The sequence below is a fragment of the Echinops telfairi genome, unplaced genomic scaffold (genome assembly GCF_000313985.2).
Source record: "Echinops telfairi isolate 266 unplaced genomic scaffold, ASM31398v2 ScPeMD7_31;HRSCAF=116, whole genome shotgun sequence".
Classification (NCBI taxonomy): Eukaryota; Metazoa; Chordata; class Mammalia; order Afrosoricida; family Tenrecidae; genus Echinops; species Echinops telfairi.
The window spans coordinates 28,865,960-28,888,430 of NW_022103928.1; the positions used below are offsets into that span (position 1 = coordinate 28,865,960).

At 51.3% G+C, this 22,471-nt stretch overlaps 1 protein-coding gene across 1 annotated transcript in view; it reads left to right on the forward strand.

Moving 5' to 3' along the window:
* The window catches only part of XPC (XPC complex subunit, DNA damage recognition and repair factor), a 29,111-nt gene extending 7,171 nt beyond the window's left edge, over positions 1–21,940 (forward strand). Inside the window, exons 4-16 of the mRNA XM_004702369.2 lie at positions 543–666; positions 1,614–1,698; positions 3,069–3,226; positions 3,897–4,017; positions 6,729–6,818; positions 7,565–8,422; positions 9,245–9,405; positions 10,897–10,978; positions 16,497–16,631; positions 16,703–16,872; positions 17,344–17,437; positions 18,263–18,352; positions 21,189–21,940. Of these exons, the coding sequence (XP_004702426.1) occupies positions 543–666; positions 1,614–1,698; positions 3,069–3,226; positions 3,897–4,017; positions 6,729–6,818; positions 7,565–8,422; positions 9,245–9,405; positions 10,897–10,978; positions 16,497–16,631; positions 16,703–16,872; positions 17,344–17,437; positions 18,263–18,352; positions 21,189–21,398 (2,378 nt within the window). The 3' untranslated portion in view covers positions 21,399–21,940. The remainder of the gene's footprint in view (positions 1–542; positions 667–1,613; positions 1,699–3,068; positions 3,227–3,896; positions 4,018–6,728; positions 6,819–7,564; positions 8,423–9,244; positions 9,406–10,896; positions 10,979–16,496; positions 16,632–16,702; positions 16,873–17,343; positions 17,438–18,262; positions 18,353–21,188) is intronic.
* Positions 21,941–22,471: the final 531 nt, after the last annotated feature.

The following is a 22,471-nucleotide window of genomic DNA, read 5'->3' on the forward strand; positions in this document are numbered from 1 at the left end:
GTTCACAATTAGACCCAGCTCGGTAAAGCGGGTTCATTCCAGCTAAGGTCCATGGTGAGTGGCGACGATAAAGAAAGGAAAACAGTTCCTTCCTTGTGATTGAGAAGTTTACAAGTCAGGGTTGAAAACAGACACCTCACCCATGACTCTACAAAGCAGATTGTGGTGAGTGTTACTAAACTAACCTGGAGAATAATACAGTTGGCTCTCCTTTGGCTTTTTTTGCTTTTAGGAAAAAGAATAAGTCTACTAAAACACACATGCACATCAGCTCCTGGATAACAGGGTTTTGTATCTTAATTCAACTTCGTATCTCTATGCTTTACATTCGCCATCTAAAGACCGGTGGCTTTGTGCGTCATAGAAGACATGCAGCTTTGTGAGTGGACTGATGCCTTAGAGAGCCTCAGAGCCTGCCTCCAGCAGTAGCGCCACCTGGCTGGTCATCCATTCCTCACATCTCCTTCCCACCACACGTCCATTTTGTGTAGTCGCTATTTTTGTAATTTTAACTAATGGTTTTTCAAACTTATTATTGATAGAGCTTAATGAGCCTGTGCCAGGTGACTTGGAGGACAATGCAGTCGTCTCTAAATCCGTTCTGCCTGTGAATCCCGTGGAGATAGAGATTGAAACACCAGAGCAGGCTAAAACAAGAGAAAGAAGGTAAGATTGGCGCTTACTTCCATATGCCTGTCACACACGATGGACAGCAACTGCGACGAACTGCAGACTTCCGGGTAGACCAGGGGTGAGCATCAGTGGTCAGGAACGGTGGCTGAGAGAGCTCTGGGCTCACCTGTGTCCTGGCCGGGACCAGACATAAAGAAAGGGGGTTCAGATTGCATGCCTGCCGGGCACCAGGGGCTCTGCCAGTCGTTCCTTATCTTACTTAATCTTCAGAGCAGGATGCAAATGAGGAGCGGGGGACAGGGAGATTAAATGATTTTCCAGGAGTCACCCAACCAATGTGTAGAGGAGCCAAGATCTAAATCCATGTCAGCCTGACTCAGTGACATGCATGCTTTTCCCACGTAGCATTCATTCATTCCCTTACCGTGGTAGGGCGTCACCGTGCCAGGCCCTGAGCCATTGTACCTCAGCACCCGGTGTTGATCAGTCAGGGAGTTCCTCTGCGCCGTGAGCTCACATGTGTTCACAGAGCAAGGAGATCATGAGATTCACTGAATGAACTTTACGTTAAAGGTGCGCGGGGCAGGGATATGAAAGAAATGTTATACCAAACGAACGTATGTAAATGTAAGCAAACATAGAAATGAGTGTGCGTTGAGTTGATGTAAAGAACGTAAGTGTGGAGGATATTCGTAGTCTGAAGGTTGGACAAAGAAGATGTCTTGGTGGAAGGGAGTTCTGAGGCAAGTCTTGAGCTGTGGTTCAGTGCTTGTTGAGAGGAGGGCAGTCTGGGTAGAGAATGTTGTCAGCTACAGTTTGAAGGTCACGAGGAGCAGATTCGCATGAGTGGCACCGCCCTCTGCAGGGAAGCAAGGAGAGGGATTCACGTGTCATCACAAGGAAAGGGAATCGACCAGCGGGATGGGATCCGATTTCAAGTCCCCGCTCTGTCCTCTGATTTTTTTCAATCTGCACTGCAGTGAGAAGATGAAAATGGAGTTTGAGACCTATCTGCGGAGGATGATGAAGCGTTTCAATGAAGGCGTTCATAAGGACACACATAAGGTGAGCGGGGCTGTGTTCGTCCTGTGTGGTGGGGCAGGGTAAGGTGGGGCCAGGGCTGTATTTTGTGGCCCCATGAGAAAGTCTCCCGTTTCTCTGAGGCTGCGTTTCCTCCTCTGAAGTGGGCGTAATCATAGCATCTGCCTTGTCGGGGGCTGCGAGGGTAAAGTCAAATATCGCATGTGGCGTATGGTGGGGGCGGAATCGTGTGGACTCTTCCTTGTCGGGTAGCATCCTTCCTGCAAGTTACGTTCAGTCCCTTCACGTGGTAGGTGCGGGGGACAAAGACATCTGTGGAGCTTTTCTTCTGATTAAGGAGTGGACGGACTCAGGGATGAAACAGACTTTGAAACAAGCTCAAGATGACGAAAGCGATCACTGGGTCTGAGCAGCCGAGAAAGAAGCGGGCTGGATCTCGGAGGAAGGACTGCTAAGAGACGGGCATGGCTACAGCACACTGGGAAGATTGCTCCAGCCACGCTGTGCAGGGAGGGCAGGGTGGGGTGGCCAGGCCACCTGGCTGTGGAAGGCACATGGTTGAGACCAGTGAGCAGGAGGACTTTGGTGGTCCTCTCCTGATTGCGATGGGAGTGAGAGATACCTAGTGGGGACGGGACCTAGTGTCTTCAGCTTCCGTAGAAGAGAGAAGCGTCTTTGAGCTTGGAGATGTTTTTTCTTTCGGGGAGTAAGTGCATAGCAAGGATGGTCTTGAGGCTGGAGAGGGCAGGTGACCCGGGCCCTTGGAGATGAGTTCAGATAGCTGCGTTCTAGAGATGACCCCAAGGTGGCAGTGTGGAGCAGAGGGCAGGGAGTGCCGCTGGCGAGGGAAGCTGCTGTGCGTGGGGAGAAGGGAGGCTGTTTTCCGGGGAACAGATGGAAAGCCATGTTTGAAAGACCGGCCATCGTTTCAGAGGCTAGTTAAGGGTGGGCCTGAGATCGGAGGAGGGGCAGAAGTGGGAGGGGTGGGGTTCGAAGCCACACAAGCAGAGCGCCCCACCGAGCTCCCCACTTCCCACGCCCCGGGACCCCTGCCAGCAGCTCCCATGGAGGCTCGGGGTCTGTGCCTGCTCTTCGCTCAGAAGAGCACATCCCAGACACTGTAACACTTCAGCTGTAAGACTTCAGCGTCTATCAGCTTTAAAAACCTCAGCTTCACACAGAAGTCTTGTTTTTGTGTTTTTGAGGGAGTGATGAAAGCAGGGGAGCATGAAAGGCCCGAGAGATGGCTAATGGCAGTGCTTTACTTTCCTGTCTGCAGAACCGACTACGGACTTTCTGCCAGGACGTGCCTTTTCACGTAACAGCAGCCATCTCTGCTAGCTTGAGCCTCTCTTCCATGTCTTCTTCTTCTTTCCTTTCCTTCTCCTGCTCAGGTTCACCTCCTGTGCCTGCTAGCAAATGGTTTCTATCGCAACCGCATCTGCAGCCAGCCAGAGCTGTGTGCTATTGGCCTCTCCATCATCCCACCCCGGTTTACCAAAGTGCCTCTGGAAGATGTGGACGTCGACTACCTCTCCAGCCTGGTGAAATGGTATGCCTGGACCCTGGCCGCAGAGCCCTTAATGTAGGGGTTGTGTTTCTCTCAGAGGGGCGGGGGTTCAGTCAGTTTTACTGATAGTACGTGAGGTGGGACCGGGTGCTGGGCGGTGTGCATAGCACTGAAGAGAGAGGAACCTCGGGCATGGTCGTGGCTACGGCAGAGCTGCTAGATCATTGCAAAGTACTGTGGTAAGTGTTCCAAAGGTGTGCTGGCAGCGATGGCCGTGGGCCAGCACACTTAGCTCAGCTGGGGGATCTGGGAAAGGTCCCTAAGGAAGTGAAGTGTCCGCTAGTCTTTGTGACAAGTATGGTTAGCCAGCCTGGGTGGTGGGAGAGTATTACATAGGCACACGGGTCTCATAATTCCCTTCCCCTCTTGATGTGCGAAGGAGCCCTCCCAGCACTGTAGGTTAGGCATTGGGCTGCTCACAGAGAGGTTGGTAGTTCAAACCCACCAGCTGCCGTTTGGGAAAAGGATGAGGCTGCTCCCATCAAGATTTACAGCTGTGGAAATCCTACAGGAGCGTTCCAATCTGTCCTCTAGGGTTATCATGAGTTGGAACCAGCTTGACAGCAGTGGGTTGTCATGTCCTTGACTATCAAACAGCAGACATGCTCTTCACCCCAACCTGTGATGTGGGGAACACTTTGTCTCTATTCAGGTTTATTGGAACATTTACAGTGAATGCAGCCCTTTCCACCAATGAGCAAGATAGTCTGCAGACTACATTGGAAAGAAGATTTGCCATTTACTCTGCACGAGATGATGAAGAATTGGTTCATGTAAGTGATGCCTTACAGCTGGCAGCACTGTTTTTATTACAGCTAACGAATCATGGTGCCAGTCTTGTCCCAGACCCCATTCCAAGTGTTTTACATACACTTCCTGTTCAGTCCTCATGACAGTTTAACAGGCTGAGATTCAGAGAGGCTGGATAACTGACCTGAGCTCATTCAGGTGGTAAGCCGCAGACTCAGGATTGAGACCAGCATCTGGGAGTCGAAGCTAGCCCATTGCCTTTCTGCTTGCTGGTCTGCGTAGTGAAGTATCTCACTTTGGTCTAATGCCCTAGAAAAGAGGCCTGGTGGCGCAGAGGTTTTGCTGGGCTGCAAGGTCCAAGGCCAGCATCTCGCACCCACCCCCGTGCAGAGAAAAGCGGGCTGTGGACTCCTGCAAAGAGTGCCGTCTCAGACACCCACAGGGGCAGTTCCCCCATTTCCTTGAGGGATGCGATGAGTCAGTGTGCACTTGATGGCAGTGAGCTTGGCTTTGCGGTGTTCGTCCTGGAAATGTCTCTGTCCTGAACCCCAAAACACATTGCTAGCAAGTCATTTCTGACTCAAAGCGATTTCCATTAGTCACTTAAAAATGGGGTTTAGAACTTGAAATACATTTTCAAATTGGTTGCTAAATGGTCATCTTGCCAGCTATTTCCGGAAGCTCCGAATGTGGACGGAAGCTTCTCCAGGAGGAGAGTTCTGTCTAACCCTTTAAAAAGATGAGTTTTCCTTTGTGTGTGTGTGAGATCATAAATATGGGAAGACAACCCTACACTGTAGTGGCACAGCCTCTGCCCCAGAGCAGTGCTAGTGGCCGAGGAAGCCCCGTCTTGTAGAGGTGTTCTGTTGCTTCCTCTCTGTTTAAATGTTCTTTTTACAGTAACGTAAACCTGGAGGGGCAAAAGCAGGGTTGGAGGGTGTGAGGAGTTAGATTTCACCATGAAGTGTTCGGGGAAGAGTCCAGGTTCCTATCAGAGAAGGTTGTTGTTTGGCGTCGCTGAGTCGAGTCTGACCCGTAGCAACTCCTGATACACAACCCAAGGGAACACTGGCCCGGCCTGCACCGCCTCACAGCTGTTCCTGTGCTCGAGCCCTCTGTTGTAGCCACTGCCATTCCGTCCTGTAGGACGAGGGACTGTCCCTGTGAGTTTCGAAGATGGTCACACTTTCCAGGGGTAGAAAGCCTCTTCTTTCTCCCACAGAGCGGCTGGTGGAGCACACCAGAGATAGTTACGTGCTTGTGTTTTCTTGACTATGCCAAGGCATTCAACTGTGGGGCGTATGGCAAACTGCGGATAGCCTTGAGAAGAGTGGGAATTCCGGAACATTTCCTTGTGCTCATCTGGAACTTGTACATGAGCCAAGTGGCAGTTGTGCTAACAGCACAAGGGAATAGTGCATGGTTCAAACTCAGGACAGGGTTGTATCCTCTCACTACACTGATGCAATCTGCATGCCGAGCAAATCCTCAGAAGCTGGATTACATAAAGAAGAATGCTACACCAGGATGGAAGGAAGGCTGCTTAACAACCTGTCGTGTGCAGGGGACACAACCTTGCTTGCTGAAAGGGAGGAAGACTTGTAGCACTTGCTGATGAAAATCAAGGATTTCAGCCTTCAGTGTCAAGAAGGCCAAAATCCTCACCACTGGACCAGGAGGTAACATCATGATAAGTGGAGAAGAGCGAGGTTATCAAGGATTTTGTCTTGCTTGGATCCACAGTCAGTGCTCATGAAACAGCAGTCAGGAAATCAAGAGACACACTGCATTGAGTAAATCTGCTGCACCGGCCTCGTCAGAGTATTGGAAAGCAACGGTGTTTCTTTGAGGACTGAGGTGCACCTGACCCAAACCATGGTGTTCTCCATTGCCTCCTATGTATCTGAAAGTTGGATATTGAACACAAAAGGAGAATCAATGCATTTGAATTATGGTGCTGCCAAAGAACATCGAAAGTACCATCCACTGCTAAAAGGACAAGCAAATCTGTCTCGGAAGAAGTCAGGCCAGAGTGCTCCGAAGACACAAGGATGGCAAGACTTAGTCTTACACCCTTTGCACACGTTGTCAGGAGAGACTAGATCCCGGAGAAGGGCGTCGTGTTAGGTAAGATAGAGAGGCAGCGAATAAGAGGAAGCCCTCCAGGGGGTGGACTGACACAGTGGCTGCAACAGTGAGCTCAAGTGTACGAGCAACTGCAAGGACGGTGCAGGCCCGGGCAGTGTTTCATTCTGTTGTGCATAAGGTCACTCCGAGTCACAACCTCACAGCAACATAGTCATGCTAATGCATAAGTTTTCTTACAAAAGTGTTATCACATCGCAAACTCCCAAACCCACTGCCATCAAGCCGATTTGCACTCCTACCAACCCTGTATTGGTTCCGAGACGGTCCGTTTTGCACTAGAGCCCCTGACCTTGCAGTTAGCAAGCAGTGGCAATCATCTTCCTGAATCACATCTCACCTGCCTTTAAAAACATAAAGCAAGACTCCTCTTTTAACATGTGGTTAGTAGTTCCCTGTATTCTACACTGTTAACCTGTGCGTCGTCATTATGTTCATTTTAGTAATGCTGAGTGCTTCAGTCTCCTGTTCAGACAGTGTATGTGTTTCCACCTTTTCTGTTCCAGACAAGTACTATGACGTACATCGCGAGCTGCTAAAATCCTTGACAGTGTTCCTAGGATAATTATGTCATTCTTTTTCACCACAGATATTCTTACTGATCCTCCGGGCCTTACATCTTCTTACCCGATTGGTGCTGTCTTTACAGCCAATTCCCCTGAAGTCCTCAGTAGCAAAGGTGAGGATCCAGGGAGGAGGAGAAACGATCGCACTTGACATAAACTACACAAACTGAGTACTAGGCCTCTCTCAGCGTGGGAGCCTGCCTGCACCTCAGCCCGGGCGGGGAGGACTTGAGTGGGTAGCTAGCAGCCGGAGTGGCATGTGGGGTTTCTCTCCTGGGTGCAGAGGGGCCTGCCTGAGATCTCGACTGCTTGGCAGTTTATTGTCTGTTCTCTAAAGTAGTAGCTGTTCTCCTACCAAATGGAGGTTTGCCGGGAAGGGTGAATGATGGAGGAAGGGCTGTGAATGTTGAGCTGCCACAAGAAAAGCGTTGGCCTTGCCTGACCGTGATCTCCGAGTCGGTTTTCAGCATTGCTGTGGTTGGAAACCATACTTTGGTTGAGCCCATAGTGATTTGGAAGTAAAATGCATTATATGCCGGATGGGTGTTAATGCTGAGGAAACTGAGACCTAGCGGTCAAATAAATTTATGGAAATTGCATAACAGCAAGAGGCAGAACTGGAATTCGAACCCCAGTGTGTCTTTTTCTAAACCCCAGGTTCTTTCCACCAGGCTGCAGTTTCTACTTCAAAGATTTATGTCCTGTCTGAGGTGCACCAGATTTTAGCTAATACTTTCTTAGATCTGTGAACGGGGAACATCTTGAGTACACTCATTCTTCTGCCAGTAACTAACCCTGTTACCCTGTAGTATTATATCAGTCATTTTTTTTTAAAGCAAACTTCTTAATTTTGTTTAAGGGGAAAAAACCTTCCAAAGAGGGATGCAAAGAGGATGCTGGAGGCTCCTCGGGAACTTCCAGCCAAAGTCCAGGAAATCAAACTAAGCCAAAGACCCCCCAAGGAACTCCACCGAAAGAACCCCTTCCTAAGGCCCTTGGCAAGTCCACTGCCAAAGGGAAGAGGAGCAAGGAAGCTCCAGGCAAAAAGCAGCCGAGACAGCCCCCCTCCAGTGAGGACGAGGGCCCCGGAGGAGCGCAGAAGACCCCAAGACAGCGGCGGGGCCGAGGGCGGCAAGCGGCTGCCCGGGTCTCCTACAAAGAGGAGAGCGGGAGTGACCAGGCCAGCGGCGGCGGCTCGGACTTTGAACTGTCCAGTGAGGAAGCCCATTCTCTGTCTGATGAGGTTTCGGACCCTGGCGTTCGGAGGCAGAGGCAGGCTCCTGCTCCTGCAAGAACAAAGAGGAGGTCCAAGGGGGACTCCTGGCCTGGAAGCGAGCCTCGAGCATCCTCAAGCACTTCTGGCAAAAAGAGAGGCCAGAAAGGGTGCTGTGTTGGTAAGGAGATAGAAAAAAGAAAACCGGCTGGTGTTGACCAATGGCTGGAGGTGTTCTGTGAGCAAGAGGAGAAGTGGGTGTGTGTGGACTGTGTGCATGGGGTGGTGGACCAGCCCCTGACCTGTTACAGATATGCCACGAAGCCCATGACCTATGTTGTGGGCATAGACAATGATGGCTGCGTGCGGGATGTCACCCAGAGGTATGACCCAGCCTGGATGACAGTGACCCGCAAAGGCCGGGTTGAATCCACGTGGTGGGCCGACACCTTGAGGCCGTACCAGAGCCCACTTGTGGACAGAGAAAAGAAAGAAGAATTAGAGGTAAGGCCTGGCTACCAGGGGCTTAAAGACCCAGTCAAGTTACTGAAATGAGTTCCGTTTTGAGCCCCTCGTGTGTGCCTGACATGGTGTTGGGTCTTTTTGCCGAGGTCAGACAAGCCCGGGTGCGGCACGTTCAGGGTTGTTTGGCCATAGACCAGGTCTTTTTCATATGTGACCTCATTTAATAATCACAACAACACCATAAAGCAGGGAGTGTTGTTGCCCTGATGTTACCAGTTAAAAAAGAAGATTGGAGAGATGAATAATTTTCCATACGGAACCTCTTATCCCCGGGAAGGAAGGGACTTGGCCTATGGTAATTTGTTCAGGCTGGGGAGAAAGCATGTTGACTCGTACAGACCTGGACAGCAGGGCACATCTGGTCCTAGGCCCCGCCACCGGCCTGAGAGCAGGCTTGAGCTTCCCGTCCACTACGGTTGTGTCCTTGCAGGGAGCTCAGCCTTTCTCCCTGAGAACATGCCCAGCTTCAGGAAAAATGTACTCCAACGGCTTAGGATGGGAATTACCCAGGCTTAACATTGCCTGCAGCGGTGCTGTTTATCCTATGCTGAACATTTACTCTGGGAGTGTTTCTGGTTCACTTTATTTTAAAAGGCCAGATTCAATGGGAATTATGGAGAGAGTAAATCCTGTGTCGGGGAAACGGAACTGTGAACATCCAGCATTACAGAGGCACTAGTGGTGAAGCGACCTCTTTCTGCTCCACCGTCTGTTATCAGATCCATTCGGTCCAGACATAGTCTACCTCAATTCTCCCTTCTGCTTCTAACCAGCACATTCGACGTTGTCTGGCCCTCGCAGTTTCAGGCAAAACACCTGGACCAGCCTTTCCCCTCTGCCATTGGCTCATACAAGAACCACCCCCTTTATGCGCTGAAGAAGCATCTTCTGAAATACGAGGCTATCTACCCAGAGACAGCTGCAATCCTTGGGTACTGTCGAGGAGAAGCAATCTACTCCAGGTGAGCCAGGCGGCCCGGGCAGCCTTCTGGGTGTCAGGATTACCAGGGATTTCAGCCTACCGCCTGGACAAGGGGCTGCAGGAGCCCATCTCGTGTCCACAGCACCATGCGGGGGGTGGGGGTGGGGGGTGGTGTAATCTAGCATCAGGGCCCCTCTGCAGTTCAGGAGGAGGAATGAGGATTGCGATGAGCACCAGGCTGGTCCCTCTCAGGCGGAGGTCACATGGAACTTCACGCTCCTGCGTTGTCATGGCTCCCCCTGACAGCAGCCTTCACACTTCTGCTGTGCTCGCTCATTTGTTGCAAAGGCCACACAGGAACTGATGGGCTGTACTCCTGATTGTGACTTACCAGGATCGAGATGTAGACACAACTCCAGAAACAGAAGGTAGGTTTTCAATAAGGACAGCTTCCATCTACGGTAGCTCTCAGCTGCTTGTTGGCCATGCCCACTGGCAGGTGGCCCTTCTCTCGCCTGAGCACCAGAGGGAGACCTGCCTGCAGGCGCAACTGACCGAGGCTTTTCTAATTTAAATAAAAGGTGTGGCCAGAGTCATTCCTGATCTTGAATTATAACCTGGTACTTCCCTAACGAATCCCGGAACTATGAGTCTGGCCTGAGAGTTCTCTGTAACCATGGCAACGAATTAGCAGATCCAGCAGAAGAGGGACAGCTGATAACAGAAGTGGTCGAAAGACTGGAGGGTGAAGATACATCTGATTTCTACGTCACGGCAATCTGACGTGGGCAGCTGATGCCGATAATGACTCTTCTGTCCCGGCATGACGTTAGAGACCTTTGATGCCACGGGGCCTCTGGTGCCAGCACATGAGTGGAATAGCGCTTAGCTCTGCATGGCGAGTGATTGAAGCCAGGGAATCTACACACGATCGGCTCTGTTTGCAGAATCGTGTCTTAGCTCCTAGTTCATGTCTATGTAGTCATCCTGGGGTTCACGTTCCCTCTTCTCTGGTGCCTTATCCCCTGGCCCTTGTGTTTAGCCATAGACCAGACCCTCACTGGGTGTGAAGGAATTCCCTTGTGTCTGCGTGGGCCGTGGACAGCACAGAGGAGTCAAGAACGCAGGGCCTGAGACTACAGACAAAGTAGCCGCAGTGGGCTCTGGACACTCAAACCCACTGTCAGTGAGTCTGGTAATAACAACTCCATGTAGCGTGTGGAAGGCTAAATCTGTAAGGGAGCAGACAGCCTCATCTTTCTCCCATGGAGTGGCTGGGGGATTTGAACCACTGCCTTTTGGTGCCACCAGGACCCAGGTACCCCCAGGTAGTGTGCCTGCCCAGATTCTCTGGTTTCCTCAGGAGCAGGGCCTGTTCGCAGCCACGAGGCTGAGCCGGGGGAGAGTCAGCAGGGCTGAGTTTCCCTCGTCTACAGGGTCCTTTCATCGCTCAGTTCTGCAGATTCCCGTGGGACCCATCGGGGGTGTGTAAACTGAGTCTGTCCTTTGTCTCCTGTGTTGGCTTCTGTAGGGACTGTGTGCACACCTTGCACTCGAGGGACACGTGGCTGAAACAAGCGCGAGTGGTGAGACTGGGAGAAGTGCCCTACAAGGTACTTGAGCTGGGGACGCCCGCAGTCAAGCTTGGGACGGGTTGGATGGCAGGGGGGTGATGTCTAGGGCAGGAATCTGGAGATGCCTGACTTTGCTGCCTTGGGGAGGACTTGAGGAGACCAGCATTTAGATGGACTTAAGGAATTCCTAAGGTCGTCAAGAGCATGTAAGGAATCTAGGCCAAACACGGGCTCCAAGGCCCCTTGGGGGCCCCCAGTGGAGGTGTGGTCCTCCAAGGCGACTGCCCACAGTGTGTAGACCTCCTCACTAGTCATACCTGTCCCTTCCGTGGTGCATTCATGAAGACGCTTCCTTGAAGGGGATCTTGATGGTGTCCCCGCGGCCGCGGGCGTTAGCTTTCTCATGCCTGGTGTACACATGTGGACGGGAGCTCAGAAAAAGGGAGTCCCTTGTGCACAGCCTAACAGATGTGAGAGAGCACAGCCCTTTCTCCCTCCCTCTGCTCCTCTCCGCATGCCTGGGGCCAGCGCACTGCCCTACATGGCATCTTTTCTGTCGTTAGTACCGTGTACTGCAGTTCCCAGGGCAGTGTGTACTTTCAGGATGCTACCATTCTCTGATGCCCACTTGCGCACGTTCCCATAGCAGACTTACAAAGGTACTCCTAATAAAAGACAGCAATGATGAACACTTTTGAAAAATGGTATGAGCCAACTTACAGCGAAGCTGTCCAAATGGCACCCCATCATAAATTGGGGACAGCCTGGATAGGAGCGAGAAAGGCCGTCCTGGCAGTTCAGCCACCTGGAGAACACAGCGACTTTCCGTGGAGACGTATCTGCCACCGTCTGTCAGATCCCAAGGAGGCCGGGGACCTGAGTGGGAAGCGTGGAGACCTCCGTTAGTGGGAAGGGGCTGCGGGCATCGGCCCCTTCTAGAAGCAGCCTGACTGCATTCTGTGCCTTTCCCTAGACAGCCCCCACTCCCACCCCCGCCTCTATCTTATGGTCCTTCTCATAACTAGACTCTTCCTTCTACCAGAACACTGTCCGTCTACAAGCAAACCACTCCTGTGACCTCCATATATGAATTGAAGCATTTACTGACCACTTTAAAAAGTACAGAGAAACATGAAATTTTAATATTCAAATATATCTAAACGTTATTTCAACATGTAACATTTTTTTAGTGTTAATGAGGACTTTCACCATGAGGCTTTTCATATTCATCAATATTTCATGTGTTTTATATTTTTAATCCTTCTCAAATCTGAGTAGCAACATTTCAAGTGTTCAGTAGCCCACATGGGGCCGGTGCCTGTTGGCTCGGCCCAGTTCTAGAATAATCCTGAGGGCGGTGGCACTTCAGTGGTAGCACTTGCACCTTCTCTGCGGGAGACTTGCCTCCATGATCCAGCTAGGGCGCCTCATCTGCCCCCATCAGCGGATGTTGCTATCATAATTACGAGGCTTCAGCAGTTCCTAGACCAAGGTAGATGCGGGAGGAAGGGTTGGAAATCTACTACTGAAAATCAGTCCATGAGAACCCTATGACTCAGTAGAATTTGAAATTTTCCTGGAATTCAGACCTCCTTGAGCTACTAAGGCTGGCTGTACCCCCAAACTATTTTCCTGAGATCATCTTACAGCCTCAACTCATGTCCTCGGAAGTCTTTCCGATTAAATCGCCGTTGCTAGATACCGGTGAGTCCGTTCTGACTTGGCGATTCTCTGTTCACCAGAGCAGAACACCGCCGTCATTAGACACATCCCTGAGTTTGAGGACCCCGTGTGGCAGCCGCTGTGTCTGTCCATCTCGAGGGTCTGCCTTTTCCCAGGGAGCCTGCTCGTAGCAAGCATGATGGTCTTCTCCAGGGACTGGTCCCACCTACAGGTGGTCTCCCTTTATCACGCTTTTGCTTATTGTCCAGTGTGGGGATTTTTGGTTTCTTGGCGGGATGACCCACATGGAAAGGCTGTGGTCTCTTCCCCCTTGTCTTTGCCGTGACCTTCAGGTGTGTCATCCCACAGCTTGTCTGGACTTCGGGCCGTCGAATGTATTCTTGAGATGGGCTTCAGAATCATACACTCACACTTGTGATTAGATTTCTCGAGCGTCAACTTGGACTTGCAAAGGTCTGTTTTACAGAGGCCCCCACCTTGTTCTTGCTGATGACGTCGAGCTTTTTCCTGCTTTTCCCACAGATGTTATGGAATCGAGTCATGTGTATTATTCCATCCGGTTAGGTCCACATGTATAGTCACCCTTTATGTGGTTGAAAAGGGTATTTGCAATGAAGACGTTTGTGTGTCTTGCAAAATTCTATCACATAATCTCTGTTGTCTTTCTGTTACCCAGATCAACTGGTGAGCCTTCTTTCTAGCGTTCACAATCAATCAATAATGTATCTTGATTACATGTTCAGTCAATGTCAGACAGAAGTTGGCAAAAACCTTTAAGCTTTGGTACATGAATTTGAATAATAGTTGTATTAACTCTTGTTTCCTGGGAGCGTGTCTTATTTTCCTCTCACGGCCAGTGTTGCTTGAGGATAGACATTGGGATGCTCTCTCTGACAATGACTGTGGTGCCATTCCTCTTCACTGTCGTTCTCAGCGGAGCACGTGATGTGATTGTTCGACTCAGAGTGGCTAAGCCAGCTCATTTCCGCTTACTGATGCTGAGGGTGTTGATCTTACCTGGGATATGCTCACAAGAGCTTATGTCGGCATTCTTTTTTCACAACTTTCAGTTTTATTAGTTTGATTCTGTATACATTCTATTTCTTCGTTACTAATGCATGTTTTCAGTTGTTTCTTATTTTGCCTTGTGCCACATCAGTAAAATAAAGCTCCCCCAAACTTTAGTCCATTCATATCGTGAAGACTGACTGTACCGTGAGGAGACAGCTTTTCTCCAGACGTAGTTTGAGTGCCTTCCGGGCTGAAAGGCGCTCTGGTGGTCTTGTGTGAGCATTAGACTGCTAACTGCAAGGTCGGTGGTTCAAACCCCCCAGCTACGCCCTGGGAGAATGTTGAGGCTGTCTGCTCCGATAAAGATTTACAGCGTAGAAACCCTGTTTCGTGTAGCTGTGCGTTGAAGCTGACTCTGGGCTGGCGTGGCTTTGGGTTTCCAGCGAGGGCTCCCTCCACCTTGCGTACTGGTTCAGCGGTGTCCTGCTGCTTTTTCTCAGGTTTCCAGTGCCCAACTTTCCCACGGGTGCACCACGAGGTGCTCCCAGTCAGTCTCTGAAAGGCCCCCTGCTGCTCTCTGCGATGCCACCGCCATAGTCCTGGCATCACAGTGACACAGGAGCCATCAGTGTGACGAATGGAGAGGAGCAGTAGGGACTAAATAACTCCTGCCATGAGGAATGCATGCTTTTTTAAGAACTATCTATAGGAGATCAAATTGACAGCAGCAACTTAAAAGGTAAGATGACAGGGGAAAAGAGGGGACCCGAAACTCATGTCCGTGGGGCAGGAACCACTTAGAAAAGGATGGTTAGCGCGGTTGCACACGTTGGAGAACGGCATCAGGGTCCCAGAACTGGAGGAGTAGGAAGGACAGGATTGGTGGGTGTGTCGTGTGTACGCTCAGTGACGACAGTACAAAGTTTGAAACCACGCCCTGACCCACAGTTGAGCATGGGGATAATGTGGGACCCTTGGCAGGCGTTTCATTCAGATGCACAGGGGTCTGTGAGTCGGGGCCACAACAGCGAGATCCTTCCCTATTCTCAAACCCGGCCCTGGTTCGCCTGACCTGCGCCTACCTTATTCTCTCTGGCACAGGTCACAGCGACAGCCTCTGCTCAGTCCGCCTGCTCCCACCCACGTTCACCCACTCCCCACCGCACAGTCACAGGAAGCTCTCTCAACACAAAATGGGGTGACACCCACCGCACGCTAGCCTCACATTCCCTCTAGGTTAATGATCCACTTTTTAGACCTGTGATATTCCGGTATCTACCTCCTTTCCAGCAGTGTTTGTCCACAGAGCCCCATACTTGATACTCAGTCAAAAACTCACTGCCATCGCGGTGACTCTCGGTGGCCCCCTAGGGCAGGGTGCAACTGCCCCTGTGAGTTGAGAGACGGTCACTCTTTACAGGAGGAGAAGGCCCTGTCCTCCCATGGAGCGGCTGGTAGTTTCAAACAGCTGACCTTGTGGATCAACCCAGCGTGTCACCACGGTGTCACCAGATCCATATGGGTTTTGCGTGTCTTTGTTCATGAGTCCCTTTAGCCCCACGTTCCTTTTCCCTACCCTGTTCACCTGCTCATGCCCTCTGTGCCCCTTAACTTCACAGGTCACCTGTCCTGAGCAACCTTTCTTAACGTCTTTCCTGGACAGGGCTGGGTGAGGAGGCGGCCTCCGAGCTCCCCTGTACACCTTTGTCTTACCTCTGAACATGCCTGGCACAGTGAATTAGAGTTGTCTCTCCCCAAAGGAGCCGGTGCTCCTTAAGAATAAGCACGGCCGCGTCTCTCTGCTCAGGAAGTAGACTAGAGACACCCTGTCTGTAACGACGCTGCACAGTGCGGGCGGCTGGCTTTCCATGGTTGGCAAACAACGCTGCAGGCCAAATCCAACCTCGGTTTTGTTTCTGTAGGGTCTTTGGTCTCAGAATAGTTTTCACATTTTTAAAAGATGGTTGGAAAAAACAAAAAGACAGAGGCCAAGTGTGACTCTTCACAAAAAAAGTTTGCCAGCCTCTGCACTAGAGAAAGCGAGTGTGCTCAGCCCCTAGCCAAACCCCATCCCACCACTTGTACAAAGTTAGGCAGCCTTGTCCTCGTTGCCAGCCTTTCACCCCGTAGGAAATCTCAGGGTTGCCTGCTAGACATCTGCCCGGGAGCCCGCTGGGGGCCCTAACATGTTGGCATCTTGGAGGCAGGAGGTGGCATTGAGTCATGGAGAGGTTAAGACACAGCCTAGACCACCAGATACCAACCAATCAACCAGAGAGCTGACATCCTGTAGGACAGGGTAGGATGGCCCGTGTGGGCTTCCGAAACTAGCTCTACGGGAGTAGAAAGCCTTATCTTTCTCCCTCGGATCAGCTGGTAGTTGAGAACTGCTGACGTTGTGGTTAGCAGTGGATTTAAATTGAATCTTCACCATGGGAGATTAAGTTAGTGACTTGGTCTCCGAGCCTCCCATTTCCCCACAGGGATAAAGTAGAGATTGCGACATAGTGGCTCAAAGCACAGACTCTGGAACTAAACTTCTCAGCATTTCCTACAGCTCTGCCCCTGAGGATTAGTGCATCTCTAGGTAAATCATTAAGCCTCCTAGGTTCCTCATCGGTCAGGTCGAAAGGTAAGTCATCAGTACCTGTAAAGCACAGAGAGCGGTCCCCGGGACAGAAGGAGCACTCTGTACATGTTAGTACCAGTACTAGTCGCAGTTGCTGGGACAGCCGGGGATTAAAGAGCACACCCATCTCAAGTTTCTGTTGGCCATTAAATGGGGGCCAATACCAAGCAGAGTGCCGGATACCCAGGAAGAGGGAGCTGTGAGTCCTAACCGTGACTGTCTCCCCTGGTGCAGATGGTGAAGGGCTATTCGAACCGGGCCAGGAAAGCTCGTCTGGCCGAGCCCCAGCTGCAGGAGCAAAATGACCTGGGCCTTTTTGGCAAGTGGCAGACAGAGGAGTACCAGCCCCCTGTGGCTGTGGATGGGAAGGTAAGGACAACGGTCAGGGTGGGTTCCTCTCGCCAACGGCTCGCCAAATCCTGGTGTGTCCCTCTCTGCAGGTACCCCGGAATGAGTTTGGGAATGTTTACCTCTTCCGGCCCTGCATGATGCCAGTCGGCTGTGTGCAGCTGAATCTGCCCAACCTACAGCGTGTGGCCCGCAAGCTAGACATTGACTGTGTACCAGCTGTCACCGGCTTCGACTTTCACGGGGGCTATTCCCACCCAGTGTGCGTGAGGGGCTTCTGATGGAGGCAAAAGGAAGCAGGAGGAAGCGGCCGGCCGAAAAGGGGGTGGGGGGAGTGGAAGTGGGCTGGTGGAGGTTGAGACCCAGCATCTTTCATTGTCAAGTCTTGCCACTGACTTGAGAACTCAAACGTAACGTTTCACAGGATAGGCAGCAGCACGCTCACCATGCCGGTTTAACACTGTTCCCTGTTTGTGGGTCAGCACAGTGAGGAAAGCAGGGTGCGTGTCCTTCTGAGGGCTGCTGGCCCGCCCTCTGTTCTGCTCTGGGGTGGGCTGGGGAGGAAGCTGTCGGTCCAGTCTCTCCCTAGGCCTGCCTTCTGCGTGGGGAGTATCTCACTGGCTGTGGACCAGCATGACGGCATGACTCAGGGTGTCTTAGTGCTCTGAAGAGCAAGGCGAGAAAGGTCAAGGCAGGCCCCGAGAAGACCCACCCTGCCTTCTTTGTCCCCCAGCACGGACGGCTACATTATCTGTGAGGAGCATAAGGAAGTGCTCCTGGATGCCTGGGACCGGGAGCAGGACCTCATTGAAAAGAAGGAGAAAGAGGTGAGCAGTGTCGCAGAGGGCGGTGTGCTGAGGTCTCCCTCCTGGGCTCCCCTGCTCCACGTACAGGAACACAGAGCAGGCACTCCAGGGGGCCAGGACTGTGGAAAACAGGCCACCGGGCTCTTCATCTACCTGTCTGTAGTCGACATCCTGGGTGTGCCGGTCTCCTACAGTTTCAGTCTGTCACAGTAAGAGGAGGCCTGGCAGCACCTGGTGCGCGGCCTGGTTGCTGCGCATCGAGCACCTCCACAGGACATAGACTCCATCAAAACGACAGTCTAGAGAGCCCGCAGGCAGCTCGGCTCTGACGCAGGCTCCCTGTGAGCTGGAGACGGACTCGAGAGCCTCCAACACGATACCCGTGCTGGTGACATGGGCGGGTTCTCCCCTCCACGATCCCAGCCAGCGCACCTGGTCTGCAGCCACCAGTAGAGGGGTGTGTGCATGTTGTGACGTGGACCAGGTGTCAGCAGCGCTTCCAGACTTAGGACACGTTAGGAGAAAGCCTGGCAGTGCACTTACCAGTGATCGGTTGGTAAGAGCCCGGGGCCTGGCAGTGATGCCATCCACAACCTACAGACTGGCAGTGCTTTCTCCCATTGTGCACGGGCCTGCAGACCACAGCAGCCGTGAAGGGGCTGCGGTTGTCCTGGGTGCTGAAGGATTGGCAATATAGATGAGATTAAATGTTCAAATGAGATTTTGAGTAATTGTGAAGCTTAATTTTTAACCTAAAATCGATTGCCCTCTATACATAATCACAGGTTCCGTCTAGATGTTTTTCTTCAAAATACCAGTGCTTACTTAACATTTTCTGACCTGCAGAAAAAGGAGAAGCGGGCTCTAGGGAACTGGAAGCTGCTGGCCAGGGGCCTGCTCATCAGAGAGAGGCTGAAGCTTCGCTATGGGACCAAGGTCAGTGCGGCTTTTGTCAGAGCAGCAAGTCTGGGTCAACCTTGAGGGGCCAACGCACACCGCGGGCCAGGCCCTCACAGACTTAGGTCATGACACCACTCGGGTGTCTGCCAGCTCCTCCCATGCCCAGCACTACTCTGACGTCCCTTTCCCGCTACTGTCTACCCAAGTACCTCCCGTTGTTGTCTGCTCTGCGCCAGCTGCCACCCGGACAGGCGTCCTGTCAGTCTTTCTGACGACCGCATTCAGACTCCCTGCGTGGTTCAGACTGGGGCTGTTTACCTAGCGTGCCCCAGCAGCACTGTGCGGAAGGGCTCCCACACAGGGCCAGACAAACCAGTTCACGTTCTCAGAGAGCAGAGATCTGCCCTGAGCACAGCTTTACTCCCCTCTAGCTCTACTGCATACGTGCATTTAAAAATCTGTTTGTCATTTCTCTCGCGCGCACAGCCTTTCAGTGAGCCCTTTGGCTTTCTGCTCTGACTGGCGCCTTGCTGCCCTGCCCATGCCCACACCCTGCCCTTGCCCACGGTTCCCACCTGGTATTAGGTGCTCTTGAGTTCCTTTCACCCGGAGCAATCATACACCCGACAGAAGGATGCTGCCAGCTGCCAGCCGCCTCACAGCCGTTCCTGTGTGTGTCTGAGCTCTGGCCGTTGTGTCCGTCCACCTCCTTGAGGGCCTTCCTCTTTTTCGCTGCCCCTCTGCTTTGCCAGGCATGATGTCCTTCTCCAGGGACTGGTCCCTCCTGACAGCACGTCCACAGTACGTGAGCCAAATCTCACGGTCCTTGCCGCTAAGGACCATTCTGGCCGTACTTCTTCGAAGACAGATTTGTTTGTCCTTTTAGCAGTCTGTGGTACTTTCAATTTGTACCAACTTTACTTCAGTAATGCACCAAAAAAATGTTATACTTGTCTGATCCCCCCAGCTTTTGTCCCCGATTATGTCTTTATACTTCACGTGTCCTGAAACATCATGTTGTACTTGCTTTTTACACATAGTTCATTAAGAGCATGAAGGACAGAACGATTCAAAGTATCAAGTGTGGACGCCTCAGCCATAGCCCTTATTCGTGCACATGCAGTTCCCTTTATGAAGGGTCTTTCTTTTTATGGATGCCTGTGAATTATTTCTTGATGTCTTTTCCTTCCATCTCCAAAATTCCCGTTAGTACTTCTTGTGAGGTTAGTCTGGGTGGATGTGAACGATCTCATTTTCTAGGAATGTTTCAGGTTCACTCCTATTACTGACCAACAGTTTCGCTGAGTGTAGGGTTCTTGGCAGAAGACTTCTATCAAAACTGGCTATGTCACCCCAGTACGTTCTGTCCTCAATATTCCTGAGGAGAAAGAGGCACACACTGTCAGTGACTGTCACTTCTCTCTCCTTACTTATTGTGCATGGTTATAATATATAAAAGTTATAGTAAGGTAATAGAGAATAAGAGATGGGAGAGAGTAAAATAAAGGAGGACCGGAAGAGAGAGCCTCTGTCTTTATTTCTGACCAAGGCTTATATAGACTTAGGGGTGTGCTTACAGGCGACCATATACATCACAGGAAGGGGACGTAGGGGATGAACTAGGGGTGTACATGTAACAGGAAGGGGAGGGATTGGGGGTACACGGGACAAGATGAGTAGACCCTAGACTCAATATGGCAGCCTAACCCTTGAGTGGGTTTGACCTCTCTGGGCTTTCCTTCAGGGAGACAATCACTATCCTTATCAGAAGGGAGTGGGCCCTACTTAGGGTAGGACAGACTGTAGAGTGATTGTTCCAGATGGCTGATAACCCCCAGGGAGGATAACCTCTAAGCGGCTTGCACTGAGCTCCAAGTGTACAGTCATTTACCATGAGTAGCAGGCAGCATCTTGGGTTTGGCATATATTTGGAGAGACAACCTGGGGAAGGACCCTTTTGCATCCCAGGCTTATTAGAAGCCCAACTATGATCGCAGGGCTGTAAGTCTCTGGCTTTATCCTACTGGGAGTATTTGGAGCTGCGTGGATTTGTAGAGCCATGATCAGGTTGAGGCCGTTTTCTTTATTTCTTCAAATATTCTTTCTGTCCCTTTCTTTTTCTCATCTCTTGGAATTACCGTGATGCCCACATTAAGACGCGTGTGATGTCCCGTAATTCCATTACGTTTTGCGCGGCCGCCTTGAGCCTCTGCTGCTGCTCTTCAGCCTCTGCCATCTTAATTATCTTCACTGCTCTTCCTGCCGCCTGATTAGATCCGTTGACAAGTCTTTCCATTGTTTCTCACTTCAGTGCTTGTTGCTTTCCGTCACGGTATCTGTTTGGTCTGTATTGGTTTTTTTAGATCCCATTTTGTCTTGCATTGTTTTTATGTCTCCACGAGAGCTTTGTCTTTCAGATCTCTTCACGTGTGTTTAGTATGATCACGTGCTAGTCTCCGTCTTGGCGCTAGCCCGTCGTGCAGATCTCGCTTCATAATGTACTCGTGTTCAAAACCGGGGGAGCAGAGGCAAAGCGCCAGTCAGTCACCCCAGATTCCCTGCTAGCCGCCCGATGGCTTGCCCTCCTCGTGCCCAGCTCACAGCAGGTTCTCGCACCTGCTCCAGTGAGCCCTACTGACGGGCGAGGGGGTAACAGCCACGTGAGTGGGAAGCACGATTGGGATATGAGTGGGAAAAACCAGGGCGGTTTCAGCTCTTCCCACCAACTCCTGGCGTCTCTAGAGCCACCCCACTCGAGCTGGCTGGAGGCTGGACCCAGCACTGGGAGCTGCCCTCCCTCCTGACAGCATTCCCTGACGTCTCGTTACTAACCGGTGTCGGGCGTTTCCCTCCCTCATCTCCCATCTCGCAGAGTGAGGCAGTCGCTCCCCACATAGATGCCGGGGGCGGGCTCTCTTCCGACGACGAGGCGGGCACCAGCTCCCAAGCAGAAGCCACCAGGATCTTGGCAGCGTCTTGGCCCCAAAACCGAGAAGCTCACGACCAGAAGCAGCAGTGCCCTAAGACCAAAAGGAAGAAGAAGGAGATGACGTCCCATCTGTTTCCCTTTGAGAAGCTGTGACGCTGTCCCCTTCTGCGCTGAGGCAGGTGCCCAGGCCCTCGCAGCACTGACTGTCCTGCAGAGAAGAAAAAAACAGCCACGCCGGTTTGACCTGGCTCCAGCCCACGTTCGACTTACTGACTTACCCAGAAGGCCTTCAAAGCTTTTTGCTACCAAGCCTTAGCCTTTGAGCGATGGCAAGCTTCCCAGGAGACCCTGTCCTGCCACCTAGTCCACGTTGGGCTTATCTTTGGTGATGTGGGTCAGTTTTTCTATAGACACCACCGGGGACATAGTCGACAACGATGAGTCGACCGGCACATCATCTTTTCTCAACACATCTGCTAAGTTCCCCACCCGGCAAACACTGCTTTTGTCTGTCTGACGGACTTCTGTGAAGGCCACGTCCTTTCTCCTGAATCAGCTATCTTCTGGTGCTGCTACTTGTCTCTGGTCAGTTACACGGAGCGGGAGTGCAGGGGACTGTCAGTCGTGGTGGTGGAGGAATCTGCTTTCTGAAGTAGCATTTTGTGCTTGTAGAAAACTAGAACTAAGAGTTAAAATTGGGGAAGGTAAAGACTAAGAATTTAGGACATGTTTGTTCAACTATATATTTTTTTCATTACTAGATAAATTTAAAAGTTATAATGCACCGTACATACACAGAGAAAGAACTCAAAATGTTTTGAGGAAAATAATAAAAGCACTTATCCAAAAAGAGTCCACATTTTCTTCAGATTTGAGGTCAGTTAAAGGGTGTGACTCGTACTAACCCAGGTTACATGTTGAGACCACATTAAAAATCAAGTGATTTCCGGTTACATACATGGATTCTCCCTCCTCTCTCCTGCTCTCTGCTTCTGTTTCTCCCCCTGCCCTTTCTCTATTACTTAATCTTAGACAGGGACCATTAACATTTGAGAAGTTATATCCAAGGGAAACACACAAAACACTTGGGTATGACTCACATGTAGCAAGAGCCTGGCTGGAACACTCTTGTTGAGAACACACTGGTGTTGCTGTGGAAACCACGCCCGTGATTCCTGAGCCGCAGCACACATGCTCTGCTAGAGGTAATGCAACTTTTTTTTTTT